At 44.8% G+C, this 18,786-nt stretch overlaps 1 protein-coding gene across 12 annotated transcripts in view; it reads left to right on the forward strand.

The window, feature by feature from the left end:
- LOC107502334 (BTG3 associated nuclear protein) overlaps nt 1-18,786 on the forward strand; it is a 115,485-nt gene that overhangs the window by 50,631 nt on the left and 46,068 nt on the right. For 8 of the 12 annotated variants that reach the window (XR_001594963.2, XR_001594962.2, XM_016129427.2 and 5 more), the window contains exons 5-7: nt 1,194-1,310; nt 3,052-3,227; nt 16,097-16,336. Coding sequence is in view for 10 of the 12 variants with exons in the window: in XM_016129427.2 (XP_015984913.1) it covers nt 1,194-1,310; nt 3,052-3,227; nt 16,097-16,336 (533 nt within the window). In the remaining 2 variants the exon portion in view is untranslated. The remainder of the gene's footprint in view (nt 1-1,193; nt 1,311-3,051; nt 3,228-16,096; nt 16,337-18,786) is intronic. The other 4 variants (XM_016129432.2, XM_036231544.1, XM_016129433.2 and 1 more) reach the window with 1 other exon arrangement.

The raw sequence follows: 18,786 nt of genomic DNA on the forward strand, positions 1-18,786 counted from the left end.
GAGAGAGGTCACCTAGATTATTTGTGAGACCTGACCCATGGACAGGTTGTCAGGTTTGGTGGGTGACTTTGGGTATCACCAAAGAACAAGTCGAATAATTGAAAAAATAATAATAATACCTTTGAGTGAAATGCAGTTTATCATGCTCTTGTTTTTGAAGAACAGCCTGTGGCCCTGCAATTGACGTGGGCAGAAAGTGAAGCCATTTGTGCCCAGATTTTGGAAGGGGGCTTAAGAGCCCTAAGGCTGTGACAGTGGGCTAGATTTTCACGTGTGCTGTTGGTTACATGAAATCTTCTCATGGAAAGGCAATGTTTCCCCAGCATTGTGTTTTGGAGAGTGAAATCCAAGAATGACACTTTTTTTTTTCAGGTGGTAAAGCTGTGTGTTTCAAGTGCTCATTCTCACACTCTAACCTCTACAACAAAGCAAATTCTAAATTTTCCTGGGGCTATGAGTGCTAAAAGCTAGAGGATTAAGAACTGAGAGGTCTCTGTGAGCATGGCCTTGAGAAAGGCTGTTGGCTACTGGTGGGCATACAGCACTTCCTTTAAGACAGTGCCCGGTGAGGGTTTGGTTCTCTTTCCTGTGATGTTTTCCATTAAAGTGGAACCCAGAGGCCCTCTGGTCATGGCTCCTGCCCCCTCCCAGTGGAACCTGGAGGTGCTCAGTGCCGGGTGGCCCACCCACAGCCCCTCTACTGTGTTTGCCCTTTCTTTCCAGAGCAGCATGAACACTTTGGGATGGGACTGATAAGTAGAGTAGTTGTGAAAGCCTAGGTTTGTCATGTAGGAATCTATTGGAATGGAATGAGTAAAAATATTAAGCTGTTTTTTACGTAGACATGCTACTTCAGAAACCTTATTAACTGTGTATAATGACAATTTGACATCTCGATCTATTCTAAAGGTTAAAATATTCCTAACTCAATTTTCCTGTGTTATCCCATTGTGCAGACTGAGTACCAACAATGAGGAAGGTTAAACTTTATTTTAAAAAATCCTCATCTCTAGTCTATTCTTTGCCCAGTGTAAATTGTATATTACTTTAACTGTAGTTTCTGCTTGGGGCCACCTTTCTCCCTGAGTGCCTATCATTAGGAGCTGACTGTATTAAATTACTCTTATACACTCTTACAATGAATGTTGTTGTTTTAAGGTCTTCTTTTTCTTTGTGATTCTTTTGTTCCCTAGCGTCGTCCCCCAGACTACAGTAATACTCAACAGTGATCGGCAGAACGCCATTGTAGCCAAGATGGAAGACCCCTTGAGCAACAGGGCACCGGATTCCCTGGAAAATATCATTAGCAAGTCAGTAGCCACAACACCAACCCAACCTTTCACTGCCACTGCCAACACGATGCGTCCCCTTGGGGACAAAGCAGCATTCCGAGCGGGGCATAGTCGGGCCTTTCTGTCCTCACATGGGTTGTACACACTAGGCACCACCCACGGTTCTTTGCGGTGGGGAGGGCTGTGCCATGCTGTGGGCCCAAGTCCCAACAGATGAGCTGGATAAGGGCGAGGGGTTAAGGGAGAGAGGGTGTTTGAGATTGTCGTGTGCAGTGTAGCGTGGTACTGGGACATTGCACTGTGTTTTCACAACAGCCTAGCCCTTATCCTCTTTCTAGATCATGGTTTAGTCACACCTGTCTGCCTGTCTGTCCAGCACATCAGGTCAACAGACACCCTCGTGTAACTTTGCTAAATGGTGGAGGTATTTCGAGGCCATGGCTTTTTCTTCATACGTCTTTCTTTTGAGCCATTTTGAATTTAACCTTTGTCATAAATGGGAATGCATAGAAAGCATTGTTACCTCCCTTGTGTGACATGAAGTCCACTGCAGATGGCCCTGCCTAGCAGTGTGGGCTCAGCGTTTCCTGATAACACGCCCCCAGAGGACTGTTGGCTTTTTGTTTCCTGTCCGTGTCCTTGCCAGGCTCTGGTCTGCCTTTTCTCTCAGTCTCCGGTGCAGATCGTTCTCCCTCCAGCTGTGTCCCGTTTTCTTTACTGTTTTAGCCCAGGTCGTAGTCTAAGAGCCCAGCTGGGCTGCTGAGGGCCTGCGCACTGGGGTGAAGGGAGAGAAGGTGGTGAAGTCCGGGTGTCTGTGTGTCAGAGGCTGAGGCGGTCCGGCTAGTGGCGAAGAGGCAGGGCCAGGCATGCCTCTCACATGCCACAGGCGGGGTCAACAGTCGGAGCCTGAGCCTTTAGGAGCCAGGTTGGCTTGGACGGGCCTCTGCAGAATCAAGTTCAGAAAGTGTAGCTCTCTCCTCTGGGCAGTGCCAGGATTTTAAACACATTTTGATGTGTAGAAAGGGAAATCGTGCTTCCCTTCCCGTTCTCAGTGCTTAGCTGTCCATGTGAAGGGACGTTGCAAGGGTTGTGAAAAAGGCAAGTAGCACATCTCCGGATGCTCTCTTTCTTGAGCGCTTTTTAGATCTGGCCTGTGTCCTATTTTTCTGGTGGTATTTCGTTGCTCTGTATCAGGACCCCTGGTGGGGTGAGACTATCACCTAGGAGATGTTGGCTGGCTTTTTAAACTCACTTTAGTGGTTTTTGTCAGTGGGAATAATTGGGAGAGATAACTGCATTTTCAAAGACTGAGTCATTTCTAGAATGTCTAACAGTGTGGAGTGGATTGGGTCAATGGAAGTCTCTAGGCATACTTCTTCTTGAGCCTTTCCTTTGACATAGTCTTAAAAGTTAGTCTGGTACGACTGTCAACATTTTATAGGTATATCTCTGTGATCAGAAAGCAGTATTTAAACCTTGAATCACAGTGCGCTGTGATTTTGCTTTGTGATATAAACATTTTTTTAAACATCTAAAATTTGATACAGTTTCTTTCAACTCCAGACCATTTCCTGGTATTAAATTGCTATCAATCTTAGTAGAAGGAGCTGCAAGGGAAGACTTGTGACCCGCTGCTCCGTGTGGAGTTAGAGTCTGATAAGGGAAGGCAAGACGAACACTGCAGTGACTCAGCGCTAGTCTCTGCTTGTTGCGTGTGCTGCTCTCACAACATCGGTGGTGTTTTGTTTCCCCCGCTCAGCGCGGTTCCCGGGCGTCGGCAGAACACCATTGTGGTGAAGGTGCCGGGGCAAGAAGACAGCCACAACGAGGACGGGGAGAGCGGGTCCGAGGCCAGCGACTCCGTTTCCACCTGTGGGCAGTCGGGAAGTCAGAACATCGGGAACAACGTCACGCTCATCACCCTGAACTCAGAAGGTGCGCGCACAAAATCTTTCCTTTGCCTGAGCGGCAGTAGCTGCAATTTTTTCCCCCGTTTTTGAAATAGTAGTATATGTTTATTGTTTTTAAAAAGTGATAAAATATGCACATGATGAAGAAAGTGAAAATAACCTAAAAAATTCCACATCCAGAGAGCTCTATAAACCTTCTGGGCTTTTTTTATGTAAACATGTGCACTGATTTATGGTTTTATAACTCAGTTTTTACCACTGCATAGTAGAAATCTTTCCACATTAATACAGGTTTACATAATTGTGTTCCATCAGTTTCACTTATTTAATCAAATTCTGGAGGCTTTCCAGTGATGGACAGTTGTAATTTTTATAACCAGTAATATAACTAGTAGTCGGTTGACTGTCTTAGATGATAGATCTCTCCATGGCTCTCTGATGAAGCCTAAGATGGACTCTTGGAGGTGATCGCACATTCACGCTGGGCCCATGCCACGAGCTGTGCCGCCTCTTCCAGTGAAATTTAGAGGGATCTGCATGGCGTGGCCATTAGCCTCTAAGTGGACCCGTTTCACCTATTCTGGGGTTTCTGTCCCCTCTTTCTCTCTCCTGCCATGGTCTGAAGTGCACTCTTACCTGGCCCTTAGTCTGTATGGTCGGCCTGGTGTACCCATCTGGCACCTTTGTCATGCCTTTGGGGGTTAACTGAATGCTTCCCACACAGGACTTATTATAGCGTGGAGAGAAGCAAGAGAACTCAGACAAATTTAGTATTGGTACAGAGTTCAAAAGCCTATAGTTTGTTTACTAATAAGAACTCATGAGGTTTTTCTGCTTCAACATCTGAGTTGTTGATTTTTTCTAAAAACATGAGATAGGTTTTTCTACTTATTAGCATATCTGAAACATTGAAAACAATGTTTTTCTCAAAATTTTGTTCACTTCTAACATAAATTGCTAGGAGTAGGCTGTCAGTAAGGGAGAGGGAGAAGATAATTAGAGGCAAACTTTTTTAAAAAATCAAGCTCTGATTTACATGTCATAAAATTCACTGTCTTAAAGCATATACTTACGTGGTTTTAGTATATTCACAAAATTATGCAACCACCACTGCTGTCTAATTCCAGAGTATTTTCATCACCCCAAAAAGAATCCCCATAGTAGACACTCCCATTCTCTTTTCTCCCAGCCCCTGGCAACCACTAACCTGCTGTTTATCCCTCTGGATTTCCTATAAGTGGAACCATATAATGTCATCCATGTTGTAGCAGGCACCAGTATTTCATTCCTTTTTATGGTTGAATAATATTCTACCATATGGATAGACCGCATTTTGTTTATCCATATGTTGATGGACACTCAGTTGTTTCCACTTTTGACTGCTATGCATAGTGCTGTGGTGAACATTTGTGTACATGTTTTTGTGTGGCTGTATGTTTTCATTTTTCTTGGGTTGATTGATACCTGAGAGTAAAATTGCTGGGTCAGGGCGCCTCGGTTTTTTATGCATTAAATTAGAGGCAAAGAGAGATGCTATTGATTTTGTTTTCATGGATAGTGAATGAAATCACATTTGCAGAGAAAACTAATTGTTCTCTTTTTCCATGTTGATGTTGGGTAAACACCCACCAGGTCTGGCTACCCACTTTAGGCCTAACGTTTGTTTGGTTTAAACTGCATCAGCTAAGGAACATAACATTCCATAATTTTGGAAGAATCTGGGGTTATAAAAGCAAAACATTTCAACTTTTAAAATTATGTTTCTTAATGCAATATGATTATTGTGAAATAAATTTCAGTGGGGGAAACCACAGACTGACACGAAAATGAACATACTAAAAGGAATCAAAGTTTGAGCTTTTATTAATATATTAACATTTGTAAAAAAAATATGGATTTTTTTGTATGTGACTCTAAGGTCTTTAAATGTAAGATGATACACTTTATTTAAAATATTTTTCTTTAGCAAAGGCTTTGGGCAAAGTTTTATTACCACATTTAAAACTAATTGTTTTCATTAAGCATGACCGATGTACAATACAGGTTATTAGGATTGGGTCAAATCAGAGAAATTTTTCTGATTTAAAATTTTGCTTCATTTTGAAGAGGAAGTTATAATTCAGGACCATTCATTCTATTTTACCATTCTATTAGGAGGAAACATTTTGTAAAAAATCTGTTTTACTGACACTGTCCTTGGGAATGTCTCACCCAGCAGTTTCAGTGTTTTAAGAACGCGGGTGAGCTGCCTTAGCTGGCATAGTGGTTTGGAGTAAGACGATGCAGAGACGGATGGAGTCGTCTTTGAAGTGACTGCTGTGTATGTAAAAGAGCTAATCCATTAATGTCTCTTGTATCAGATTTACTGTCGACCCGTGGTGGCATCATCTGTTAAACATTTCTGTGAGATTTATGAATGCACTGAGAAGCGGATTAGCTGTTTCCCCATGGCGTCCTCCCCCAAGACCAGAACAACTTGCTCAGCTGGGGAGAATGTCAAGTCAGCTAGTTTATATTAGAGAAGCATTATTAATATGCAAAGAGCTAAAGGGCCATAGGCTCGTCTTTAGATTGAGTCATTTTGGTTCCTGATAAGAGCCCAGAGCTGCAACAAGACAAATTGTTCTTATCTTCTTATAAAAATATTTAAGTGCCTGAAGTTTTAGAGAACCACAGGTTTCAAAATGGTTACTGCCGAAGAATTCCAAATGGTTTGCATGAATTGACATGCTGTTTTATATCAAATTTAGAGCTACTTTATTATACTGCAAAGGTACTGTATCATTTTAATCCAGTATTTTGTTGAGGTAATTCCATCTGTCATAACATAAACTCCAGTAGAATGAGGAAGAAATGTTAACTGTTGAGAGCAGTGGATGGTAGTAAACTTATTTCTTAGTTCTTCCTCCTATCTTTCCTTGGAGGTTTTGGTCTTGTGTGCTTCTCTGTTAAATACTGAAAGTGTGTTAGGTATAATCCTTCAAAGATTAAGCTGGCTAATTGAGTTAGAGAAATGAATTAGCAAAAAATGGACCCAAAATGGCATCTGTTAATTAATAAAGGAATTGAGTTAGCTTCTTAACACAGAATTAAGTTCCTGCTGTTTATACATTTGATAATTCTTATAAAACTTGACTAATCCTATGTATAAAAGGTTGGGTACTTAATTTTAGTGGGGAGGGGTTGTACTTCAGGTATAATTGAATTAATACCAGAGATCGCCCTCATGAATGTTCCAAAACCCCAGTAAACTAACTTATATATTAAGTATCTGTGATGTGCTCAGTTGGGGTGATGAAATGCAGTCTGGAAAAGCAGTTTATTCAGTTGTGAGGGGTGGTCAGTCATAGTAACAGGAAGCTGAGACATGTTCTCTGAGATGTTCATGGTGCCAGGGGCTAGGAAAGAAGATTAATACAAATTGCTGTGTTCATAAAACATCAGTTGTACATACATCAAGAGGGAAATTTAACAAAATACATGTCTTAAGAATTTATTTCCATAATTTATTTTACACAAACTTTTTTGCATGCTTTTTTTCATGTATGATAACATTAAAACACATTTTACCAAAATCATAAATTGGCTGCTAAAAAAGAATAGGATTTCAGACAGGTTCGTGACCAAAATAAAATTAATAAAGAGGAACTAGTCTAAGAATGTCAGTGGATTTTTGAGCACGACCATACAGTGGGTGCCAAGCTTATGCTAGATCTGAGGAAGAGGGCTGGGAAGGGTGATGTAGAACAGAATGGACAGCATGTGACACTGACTAGGGAGGTCCAGTCTGTGCCTAGTGGTTCCCTCTCTTTTATGCCAAGGGATGCCCTTTGACACTTGCTTTAGTCATGGTTGAGCTCATGATGACATCCCTGCTAAGCAGGCAGAAATTCATAGGGACTGAGGCCCATCCGTTCCTGCCCTGCAGTCCAAGACTTGACCTCTCAGCCTGGGGCCGTCCCAGCCTGAGTCAGTGGTGTGGTCATGCAGTTTCCGTGGAATGAATTGGTTCCAGAACCAAAAACCATTTGTTTTTCTTCCTTTTTTTATATCATCATCCTATATGTAACTCAGCCCTCTTGATTTGCCAAATTATCAGTTTGTGTATAGCTGAAAGATATCGTCACATCTCTCCCCAGTAAGCATGGGTGTTTGGGCTACAGGTACAAAGTTAACGGTTTCTAAAACCAGAAAGGCAGGCCGTCAGTTTTTATGCGGTAGGGTGTTAGCAACACTCACCGGAGGTGTCACACAGGAATGAGGTTCACAGTCCGAATATAAAGACTTTAATTTATAAAAGCTCAGAAATTGGTGCCAGATTCTAAGTACCAAGTGAGCCGGTGCTGGGAGGACTGGTCCAACAGGGCATGTTTTGAAAAGCCTCATTTGGTTCATTCCTGGCCTGGTCTCTCTCCAGCCGTGGGCTGCCCTGGTTCATTCCTTTGAAAAGCCGCATCCCTTCTCCCCAGGCTCATCCTTTCTCTCCAGAGTCAATTTAATACTATTTTGAAAATAACTCATAAGCATCTCATGCTCCATGTACTAATATTTGAGTCAACACATTTTCCAAAGTAGTTTCTGTGATTCTGACCAGCCCCGCAGCTTCCCTAGGCACAGGTGACGCGTAGCGTGGTACATCAGGCAAAGGCTTAGAGGCCTCCCTTGTAACCTTTTCTAATTGTTCCTTTTTAAATCTGCAGAAGCATTGTGTTTTTAATGCTTCATGACATGTTACCACTAATGTATTAGATGTAGCAGCATAAAGTTTCATCCTGTAACCCCGAGAACCCGAATGAACTTGGAAGCAGATCCAAGTTCATTAGGATTCTTGGGGTCATAGGACCAATGTCTCTGTTTTCTTCCTGGCTGTTGGCGTGAGACTGTGCTCAAGTTCTTGCCCTGTGGCCCCTCCATCTTATAAAGGAGATCTTCTTTACGTCAGGTCCCTCAAACATCTCCCTCGCCCCCCTCTGCCACCATCAGAGGAAACTCTGCTTTTACAAGACTCACATGATTAAGTCAGGTCCACCTGGAGAATCTCCTCCACCCTAAGGTCAACTGATCAGTGGCTTTAGTGATATCTGTGAGATCCTTTTGCCCCATGACATAGTCATGGGCAGAGATCATGGGGTCATCTTAGAATTCTGCCAAGCACATACACTGGATGTGCTGGCTTTAGTTTTGGCATTGTGTGTGTAGCTGTCTGTTGTTCTAGATTCTGAATATGTACACAGGAGTCTCCTACAGCAGGCTTTTCAGTCTTCTAACACCTGATTCCTTTGGGAAACATGAAAGATGTGAATGATGGAGAATTCAGAACAAATGAAATATCGTACTGATCTGTGTCTTTTCAGAGTGCATGTGTCGACTTGTGTTACAAGATGTCTTGTTCTTTAACTCCTACCCCTGCTCTTGCTCAGTGACACTGGCTGTTCTCCCAGGGAAGTCTTGGAGTGAGTCACGCCCCAGCTCTCTCCACACCTCCTCGTGGACATGGCAGAAACCCTCAGGTCTTTTATAGGACTATTTCAGAGAAGAGAATGATCATCATCATAATTCTGATGAGATAATTGATAGTGAAAAAGTGTAAAAGCAGAAGAATTGTGCACATAATTTAAACTGTAGCCCACCTTCGCCTGCAGAAGTTCAGACTGGTGCAGGACATGAATTGTGGGGTCAGGGTATGCTGAGGCTGTTATTTAGATCTTTCCTCTGTTCAGGTGGTCGTTAGCCATCAGGGCATCAGGGCTGTCCATTTATGGTGATCTCAGGCTCGTGGCTGGTACGCAGACTTCTTCATGGATGGTCGGATAGGTTTTTCACTTTAAGAAATATTCGAGTATTACTAGTATAATCTTTATAATAGATTTGTTAATAAACATCCCACTCAAACAAACAAATAAACAAAAACAAACCAGAAATAGCCCATCCCAGAGAATCATTTTAAAAGAAAACAGTAGAACATACTATTTCTAAATTGAAATCTGTATAACTTTGTAGTTTGTGGAATGTGAATCTCATAGACTTCTAAAATTCTCAAGTCCTCTTTCATGTAATTTTAAAATCCCAATTTCAAAGAAGGACGACCTTTGGGAGGCCACCTTGTTTTCACAGTTGTCCTCTCAGTGCGTAGCCATTCGTGCGGTTCAGGACACGTCATGCCTTTCCTTTCTCTTTAATCATTCTGTCCCCCTTCTCATTCCAAATATTCATTAAATGTCCACTAATACATGGTTGGGATAAAGATCTTTTTGAAGCATCTATATATGACATCATGGAAATTTAGCTAGCAGATGGCCAGAGTTGACATGTTATAACAAATGTAGCTTTATTTTTACATGAATGAAACAGCCTCCAGGATCCTGGAATACCCCAACACATGATTCTTTTATGGGACAGATAATTTTAAGTAGTGGAACAATAAATTACACTCAGGATTCTTACTGTCCACCTCAGGTGGAAGAAATTATTTGCAATTCCAGTGAATCCATGTCCTAGCTCTGGAAACACTTTGGGCCGTGGTGTATGTATATAGTAACACAGCCTGAAAGGTTTCAGGGCTGAGATTTCCTGTTTAGTGAATTCTATGTGGATTTATTTTGTATTACCATTGGTATTTGAAACCATTTCTTCCAGTTTTTGCAGTTTGTTGTTTTTCAAACGCATAAACACTTTGGGCCGGCTTTTACAAAAGCCAGATGAAAATTAATTTTAGGTATAGATGGAAAATACAACCTGACACCAGCTCATGACCATGGATGTGCTCTCCGAAGACTTGCCTGGAGATGGTGGAGGCCACCTTGAGGAACTAAATTCACGTGAACTTGGTTGTGTTGTAGAACCGATACTACATTCTGAGTCTTCAGACAACCCTGAAACATTTAGTGAATCATAAATTATTGCCTTATTTTGGTTTGTTCATTATCCTTTTTGTAGTGACTGAGATAGGTCATTAGTCACCTCTCATGGCTACAGAGAACTGAATACGTTGTACTCTATGTCACCAGCTGTGACAGACAGCTCTTAGCAAGGGTGTGAGGACATTCTGGGAGCAGAGGCAGCATAACCGGAACCCATATGTGTATCCAAGCAGCATGTTTGCAGGAAGTGGGCACTTGCTCCCAGGCCCTTTCCCCATCGGAGCTGCCGACACCGTGGGACACCACAACTCTGAGATGGCTGGTGGGTGGGACACTGTGGACAAAACTACATTGTTTTTGGAAAGAGCCGAGGTGGCACAGTAGGCTTGGTTGGTACAAGATGACATTTGGAAAGGCCGATAATCTTCAAGACTGTCTAGCCTTGTACTTTACGAGGTCATTTCCATGCAAGATATGTGCAGTGCCGCTGTCCACAGACAATTTTAGTAATGGGTTTTGCTCTTTATGTATCGAGTCAGCTCAGCTGCCCACGTTTGCTTAGCAGAGAGCCCTGAGTTGCAATAATACATGTAAAGTCCTCGTGCTGAGTAAATATTGTCCTGTCTTTGCTCCATGCGATCAGCCCTCATCCTTGGAAGAGAGATTTGTTCTCAAGTGTAGGCCTGGGGATGGCAGAGTGACTGAGAACCAGGGCTGACTGGCATTGTCAGCAGGAATGTGCATCATGATCTCAGAAGGACGTATGTATGTGTGCATGTATGTTAACGGGTGAGGAGGAAACGTAACAGCAACTGGTTGTGTTTCTTTGTTTAAACTTGACGACCATGAGAACTTGGTCCTTTTCATCTCAGTGCTTCGTCTTGTTCATTTCATTTTCCTGGCACCAGAATAGAACCTCAACACAAGTATGTGTATTCCCAACTGTTTTAATGGTAAGAAAATTCAAATTACTGCTGAAGGGCTTTCATTGTAACAGGTTTTTTAGAAGTGCCAGTTAATTTCATTGAAAATTCAAATGATTGGAATAGAAAGCAAGTTTATTTTTCTTATAATTTGACTGGTAGTTTTCAAATAAAGCTACTGAATCTTTTTATTGTTTCAGATGCCAAAACTGGACCAAGCGATTTTAGTAAAATAAATACATCCTTTTTGAATTGTCAAAAGGCGAATTTCTCAGATTTCTCAAATATTTATGTGGGCAAGTACTCTTGTCTTGTTTTCCATTTGAAAGACCTGATTGATTGTCACTGGTGAGAAGCAGAGATCCAGACTGGGCTCTGGCTCAGAGTTGGAGGTGAGTTAGGGCTGAGGATTTATTTCCAGGGGAGCAGAGCTGAGTCAGCAGGTGTACCTGGCATGACCCGGATGAGAAATGTGCTTCCAGGGTCCCTGGTGAGCCTCTCTCCTTGCCAAGGGTCTTGGAAGTGCTGCCCGTCTCCCCAGATCCTCGCGGATGGTGACGGTGGAGTCCTGGTCCTCTCGTCCCTCTGAGATGAGTCCCCTATTCCCATGGCAATGATTTTTCACCTTTGTGTTGGGCAGAATTGCTGCAGCTTGTATTTCTTGACCACCTAGCCTGGGCTTCTTGCTTGAGAGATGACCATACAGCTGCAATTCCCAGGGTATTTAAGTGCAGTTAGGAATGAGTAGGCTTTACATGAATTATTTAATGCTTTTCTAAAATCTTTAGATACTTGCTTGAAACAAAGTTTCTGGGTCATTTCGTATGTTACCAGAGAAATTTAAGGGATTATTTTCTGGAGTAATAATGGAAAATAAGGAAAGGTAATTTTTAAACTAATTTACTTTTTTGGGGGCAGGGAGGGGAGCAGTATTCTTTCATCTTTCAGAATTTTCTGGTTACATTTCCTGAAGTTTGTCTGCTTAGCACTGAGGACAAGCTTGCATCCATAGCTAGGCCTCTGCAGGCAGCAGTGGGATGTTGAAGCTGACTTCCTAATGATTGGCCCAGTGAGGAAACAGCCCCCGAGGGTCCTCTGAACCCGTGCAGGCAGCCTCACCTGCCCTCCCCAGTTCATGTTTCTCGTGCTCCGTTGGATACATTTGCTTTCTCAGCTGAGAAGCTGATGCTGCAGTTTTCATCACATCCTGTCCTTTGATTTTCTTTCTGTAACACTGTTAGCAGCGATGTCTATCAACTCTGAGTAATTTCTGATTGGTCAGTTTTACTAATGCTTATTTTTTTTACATAAAATGCGTCTTTTTGTAATTTTTTAAAATTCATTTAACATCAAGTTTTGCTTTCATAAGTTGTATAGATGAAGTCGCTTTTCCATTCTTCTTCTTGAATCAAGTTGCAAATATTTGCCTTTACATGGGTGTTTCCTGCATCCATGTAAATGGAATGTCACAGCACCAGCCTGCTGGCATGTTGTCTTGGCTGTTGCTGGAACCGTGAGGCTCTGCAATGGGTGATATTTGAAAAAAGGATGGTCCTTCCTCCCACATGTCACTGTTTGAGCACCAGAGTGGAGTGCAAGGTTTGGACAAGATGAAGTGCTCCTAGCACAGGTGTGTGAGTGTCAGAAGCCCCTTTGCTTCTGGGCTCTCCCCCACAGCCTGTGATTTGAGAGGCTGGGCGGGGCTTAGACACTAAGGTGCCAGCAGGGGACCTCACAGCACAGATAGCATGGCTTTGATAGAAGGAGAAGACTGGCTGTGGCGGGCAGCCTGACAGGAAGCTGGTTCTCAGGGCTAGAGTAAGAAGTGGGGTTCACAGGGAGTTTACAGAGAGCTTGAGTTGTCACCCCTTTTGACTGAAGGGCCTCCCTGCCAGCATCCCACGCAGTCTCGGTATCACTTTGCTGAGGTATCAACTTGCTGTTTGGAAAACAACACTGAACTGTTGTCCAGCGTTTACATTGTTTAAAAAATATTTTGTAAACATGGGGAGCTTGCTAAGCAGAGTTCACTTTACTTGTTATTCCTGAGAAAGGCTATCGTGATCTTTGGCAGTGTTGGTAGTTACGCTCAGAGCCCCAGGCCACCATTCTTGCACTGGCCCGTGGGCAGTGTTAATGGTGGTTAGGGAGGCAGGATGGCATCGCCTCACACCCCTGGTGGCTCAGGATGCTGCCTCCCCTCCCTGTGGACATTTAAACCCAAAGATGTGTGGTGTCATTAGATACCACCCTCAGTCTGATTGTATTCAGCCAGTTAGCATCAGCACTTGAATGTGGGAAGGGTCACACACTATTATATCTTGTCCTGAGATTTAATGGCCATTTGCCAGGGGTCCTTCCTCGACTGCTAAGTAACCCCAGAGGTGGCCATTTGTGTCCTCTGTCACCCCATCTCCCGTCTATATTCATTCTCAGCACAGGTTGTGTCACTTCCTGTTCAGTCTTCTGTCCTCACCTATCTGTGCTATGTGCCTTGCTCTGACCATGCTGTCTCCACGTCATTCCCAGAGCACGTGGCCCTTCCTTGCCCAGGCCTGTGCAAGCTGCTCTCTTTCCTGGAACCTTTTCTGTGGTTCTCCCCATGGGTGGTTCGTTGCCATGTCTGCTTGCAGTCTTCTCATTACTGAGGCTGGCTCTGGCCTCCATCTGAAGTGGTCAGCTCTGCCTCTCTGTTGTGTGCTACTTCCCATATTGCAGTGGCCACTTCTCTATTCATCATATCCACCCTTCCCTCTGCTCATGACCTCAGTGCGGAGAGCTCTCCTGGTTAACTTGGGTTCTCAGAAGTGCATTGGATGCATTGAGTATTTCAGTTTGTTCACTCACATTTGACCCAGAGCAGTGAGGAGGCGATTCTGAACCAGGTGTAGGGAATCCTGGCTGGTGTGGATGGTAGCTGACCAGTGTTCAGAGAAATGTACATATCTGAGCATATGCCCATGGTGTACCACCTCTGTATTTCCAAACCCTCGATGTTTCTGAGAAATGATACTGCTTACTCATCTCTTACTCTGAGTTCCCAAAATTAGATTTTTCAGTTGTTTTCTGTCCTTAGCTAAAGCCAGGAGCCCGGCCTCAGCCGCCCTAAGCAGTCCTTCCAGCTGCTGGCCCACCCCAGTGGTGATGTCATCTTGCTGAGGCCGCTGAGCCTCGCCTGATGTTCATGGAAATCTCGTGATTCAGAAGCTCGCCTGGGAGAGGCTGCCTCTGAAGGGGGCAGGGTGTAGGCGTCACAGACACTAGTCACTTGCTTTTCTGCTCTGCTCCAGGCCTTTGGCAAAACAAGGCAGAGCTGGCCAGCCTTAGTGGGGACCTCTTCTGTGCATGGAGGCTGGAATGTAAATATCAAGACATTTCATAATGAATCTAATGAGAAATCTTGACACAGTGATGACCATGGCTGTGACATGACTCAGTAGCCCACAGGCCTGGTAGACACTCGGCAGAAAGCTGATGTCCCTCTTTGATCCAGACACCCAGAGAGAGGTTTTAACTCCCTATCCTCCCATATTGGCATATTTGTGCAGAGACTATTTCTCGTACCTTAACTTGCTTCCACTTTAGCGTCAGAAGAGATTGTTTGGAAAGCTGCCTAGTTTCCAAGCAAAATCAGTAGTTCTCTTGGTTTGTGATCATAAGTGAAGTGCTTCTCCTTCTGGGTAGTAGGGAGAGCTAGCCGCCTCACTGCCTGCCCCCTTCTCTCTCTGCATCAGCATCATGCTTGACCTGTGATCATCACTGTGGCCTTGCTAAAGGTAGGGAAGTGGGGTTCTTCCCACACATAAATGTTGATCTGTGTGTTTCCATTTCAGATGACACTTGAGAAAGCCAAAATCTGGGGCATGTAGATGTAAAGCTTGGAGGTGTTCATTCTGTTATTAGTAAACTTTGAGATCTTAAAATCATAAGTGGTGCATTCCACAGGGTTAAGGGAAGAAAGAATGGCAGGGAGGAAATTTGGCCATAAGAAGAGGAGAGGGTAGGGATCACCTGATTCTGAGCAGGAAGTTGGAAGGTGCTTCCTATCTGTACATTTCAGGTTCACTGCTGAGAGGTCAAGGGAGGGAGGGAGGGTCACATGGCAGGACAGTGGAAGGACTCAGTGTGAGGAGAAGAGAGTATGGGAAACTTGGCATCACTTTGAGCCCTTTGTCATGCTGAGCTGGCCACCCTGCTAATTCCTGATCAGGTCAGAACAATAGCTTATATCCTGTAAATCATTCGACTCACTTAGAACATGCTCAGCTTCTAAGCAGCCTCTTCTCAGAGCAGTTCTAAGTGGAGACTTGAGTTACAAAGTCCTCTAAACACAGAATTGTGCATAGATTTTCGTCCCAGAGACAGAACCTTCTTCATGGCTGCCTTATGCTCATGGCCCAGAGGCATAGTGGGTGGAACCGGAGGGAGTGTGTTCTAGGAGCAGCCTCCCTCTCTCATCCCTGATGTTGGCGCTCTGAGACTGCTGTAGTTTGCTGCCCTTCCAGGTGTGGGGCAAAGCTGAAAACATACACAAGTCTTTTTTGAAGCTCTTTACCCTGCTGGAGTTGTAAAGAGCATCTGGGGTTTGAGGCCAGAGTTTGTTTATGTTGCCTGTTCCAGACACACAGGCAGGCCGGGCAGCATCCTCAGCTGGCACTGCAAAGCCTCCGCAGCCACCCATTATCAGACTTGTGAGAAGTCTGGGTAGGCCATCGGGTAGGTGGCAAACATGCCTATAGCACACAGGGCTGTGCATTTTGTTTGCTTTTAACTGAGTTAGCCAGGTGGGTTTACCCCTGTGGAAGCCAGTCTTGAAGGCAGAACATTTATATGTTACAACGTGTTAAATTCATCTTCCTGAGATGGATCAACAGACACCCAGGCCGCTTTTTTGGGAATGAGGTCCTTATTTCTGTTCTGTATCAGACACAAGCTCCCATACCACTCTTTAGTGACCATAGGAATTGTCCCAGTCTTCCTGGCAAACACTTTGGAAGTTGGGGGAGCGATTTGCCAACCAGTCCCTACAGATCTTTCTTGTGTGTATTTGAGCTGAGCACTGGGCCCTTAGAGTGTATAAGCTTGTCTGAGACTCCCCTTCTCTCTTTTAGAGGACTACCCCAATGGCACCTGGCTGGGAGACGAAAACAACCCCGAGATGCGGGTGCGCTGTGCCATCATCCCCTCTGACATGCTGCACATCAGCACCAACTGCCGCACCGCCGAGAAGATGGCGCTGACGCTGCTGGACTACCTCTTCCACCGCGAGGTGCAGGCCGTCTCCAACCTCTCAGGCCAGGGGAAGCATGGCAAGAAGCAGCTTGACCCTCTCACCATCTATGGGATCCGGTGTAAGTGTGGGCTTCCTGTTCTCTGTTCTCCTTCCTTAGCTTGTGGTCCCAGGAAGGACTGGCTGGAGGGTGGGCTGTACAAGGTAGCGTTTCAGGGAGGAGTCAGGACCTTTGCTGTTAGTTTAGAGAGGATGTTGGCATTAGAACTAGTGACAGCAAGGAGAGGGATTTCTGGATCGAACATTTCCTTTAATAAGTATTGCCTGATGCTTTGCCCATGAGAAAGACACTGCAGAGTGTCAGCCTTTCAGACCCAGAGAATTACTTTGAGTAGCTTTTTGAGAAACTGTATGAGTAACCAGCTGACATCAGCCTCTCAGATAGGGATAAAGCAATTCCCGGATGAATTGTGTTGCAGCAGTAGGCAGACTTTTCCTAAGGGACACACAGTCGATACGTTAGGCTTTGCAGGCATAACTACTCAGCTCTGAAGGCAGACCAAATATAAATGAGTAGGAGTGGACATGTTCCAATATAACATGACTTTCAAAAGCAGGCAGGGGTCTGCTGACCGTCTGCCAACCTCTGTTTTACAGCATGACGCCCAGTGCAGTGGGCACCGCTCAGATCTGTGGGCATGGCACGGAATGTGCATGCAACCTTAGAACACGTGGGTTTGCTTGGTGACAGGGTACCGTGTGATGGTGTGTGACAGTGTGACCCATAGTGGGAAGTGCTGTTGGGATGTAAAGATGAACAAGAAGTGGTTCTCAACCAAGCAGTGTGCAGTAAGATATACGTAAATAGTCACAGCCCCAAGAACATGTCACAGGGCATTTGACCGCGCTGCGGTGACTGGAAGCAGAAGCCCCGATGGAGAGCAGTGCTTGTGGAGAGGCTCCAAGAGCAGCCTGGGTTGGGCGGAGGGCTGTGTGGGGATGATGGCCTCTGATTTGGAAAGGTACTTTGGTACAGACTGTGACACACAGATGTTAGGCAGAAGCATGGAGAATGTTCTGTAGTGCTAGTAGGGAAGCTAGCAGGCGGTACTCAGAGCAGATGCACACAAGGATGGAGACGGGAACATGCTGTGCTCTGGGAGTCCACATGGCGTGGTGGAAGGCTCTGCATCAACAGAATGGTTAAGTCCTCTTTCCCTGCATGTGGGGAAGTCTGCTGCCTGCTGAGCTCTCCCTCATCTGGGAAACATTGCGAATTGCTGCCCCGTCAGTGTTAAATTTCAGGTTAAAAGTATTAATTTTTTTCCTTTTGGCTCACTTTAATTTGTATTGCTGATGGTTGCTCAAAAACAAGACAGAACAAATGAACAAATAAATCAAACTACTGAGTACTGAGTAGTGGCGAGTGTGGGCATTGGCCACTTTGTCACACCTCCCTCAGTCTCTGCCGTTCCTGCACCTCTGGGTGTCACGACACCTCCAGTAGTCTTCAGACCGCCTTCTTTTCCCTTGTCTCCATTGCCACGGAGCCGTCTTCTCCCTGTGCCTCTGTCATCACACGGCCATCTCCCTGTGTCTCTCTGTGTCTCTTTTCCTTTCCTTATAAGGACACCCATCATATTGGATTTAGAGCCCACTGTACTCAAGTATGACCTCATCTTAACGTAATTAATCACATCTGCAAAGACCCTATTTCCAAGGGAGGTCACATTCTGAGGTCCTGGGAAGGACATGAATTTCGGGGGACATTTCTGCAAAGTACACAGGGCCTGGGTTCTTTAGAACTTTGGTCATCCAATGCTGGGTCTCACATAGCTTCTCCGGGGTGCCTACCACATGTCTTTGGGGATGCTGAGACACCCATTTGGAGAGCTGGGAGGAATCTGGTCAGCGTGGTGCTAGTGGTGAGAAGGGGCCTGTGAGATGCAGACTAGCGGGGGCCTTGCTCACTGGTCGCCTGGACACTGTGCTTCGACTGGCCTGACGACTTGAGGAGTGATGTCACCCCTTGTGCTTATCTTCAGTCAGCAGATCACCACTGCTTGCGGAGAAGGGCCTAACCTGGTCCTGAGGCTGGAGCACCCTGGACAGGCGTGGCACGTGGAGTGCTGGCTCCCCCAGCGTGAGAGCACACTCCAGCCAGGTTCCCCTTACTCAGGGGGCTGAAGGTTTCTGCTTTTTCTAGGCTAGTCACTATCACATCAAGACAATAATTTTAAAAAAATAAATTGCTGGCACTCAGTTTTCTGCTTCTCTTTCCCCTTGAACTTGAGCTACATTAGCAGCACTAGTGTTTTTCATTCCTTTGTGACTGATAAGCCTCATGCCACCCACCAAGGACACGAGATTACACGCTCTGTTCATTTTCTTTCCTCTGTTCCTTTTTCCCACAGTGTGCCTCAGCCCCTCTGTGGGGCTCATTATTTGAGAGAATCTGGTTTTGTGATTTGAACCACCCATGTCAACCAGGGGTGTTCTGGAAAGTGGGAAGGCAGTTAACAGTGACAGACGCTTTTCAAATCTTAAGGGGGTGGCCAGACAGCTAGCCAG

The sequence above is a fragment of the Rousettus aegyptiacus genome, unplaced genomic scaffold (assembly GCF_014176215.1).
Source record: "Rousettus aegyptiacus isolate mRouAeg1 unplaced genomic scaffold, mRouAeg1.p scaffold_m13_p_14, whole genome shotgun sequence".
NCBI classification, from domain to species: Eukaryota; Metazoa; Chordata; class Mammalia; order Chiroptera; family Pteropodidae; genus Rousettus; species Rousettus aegyptiacus.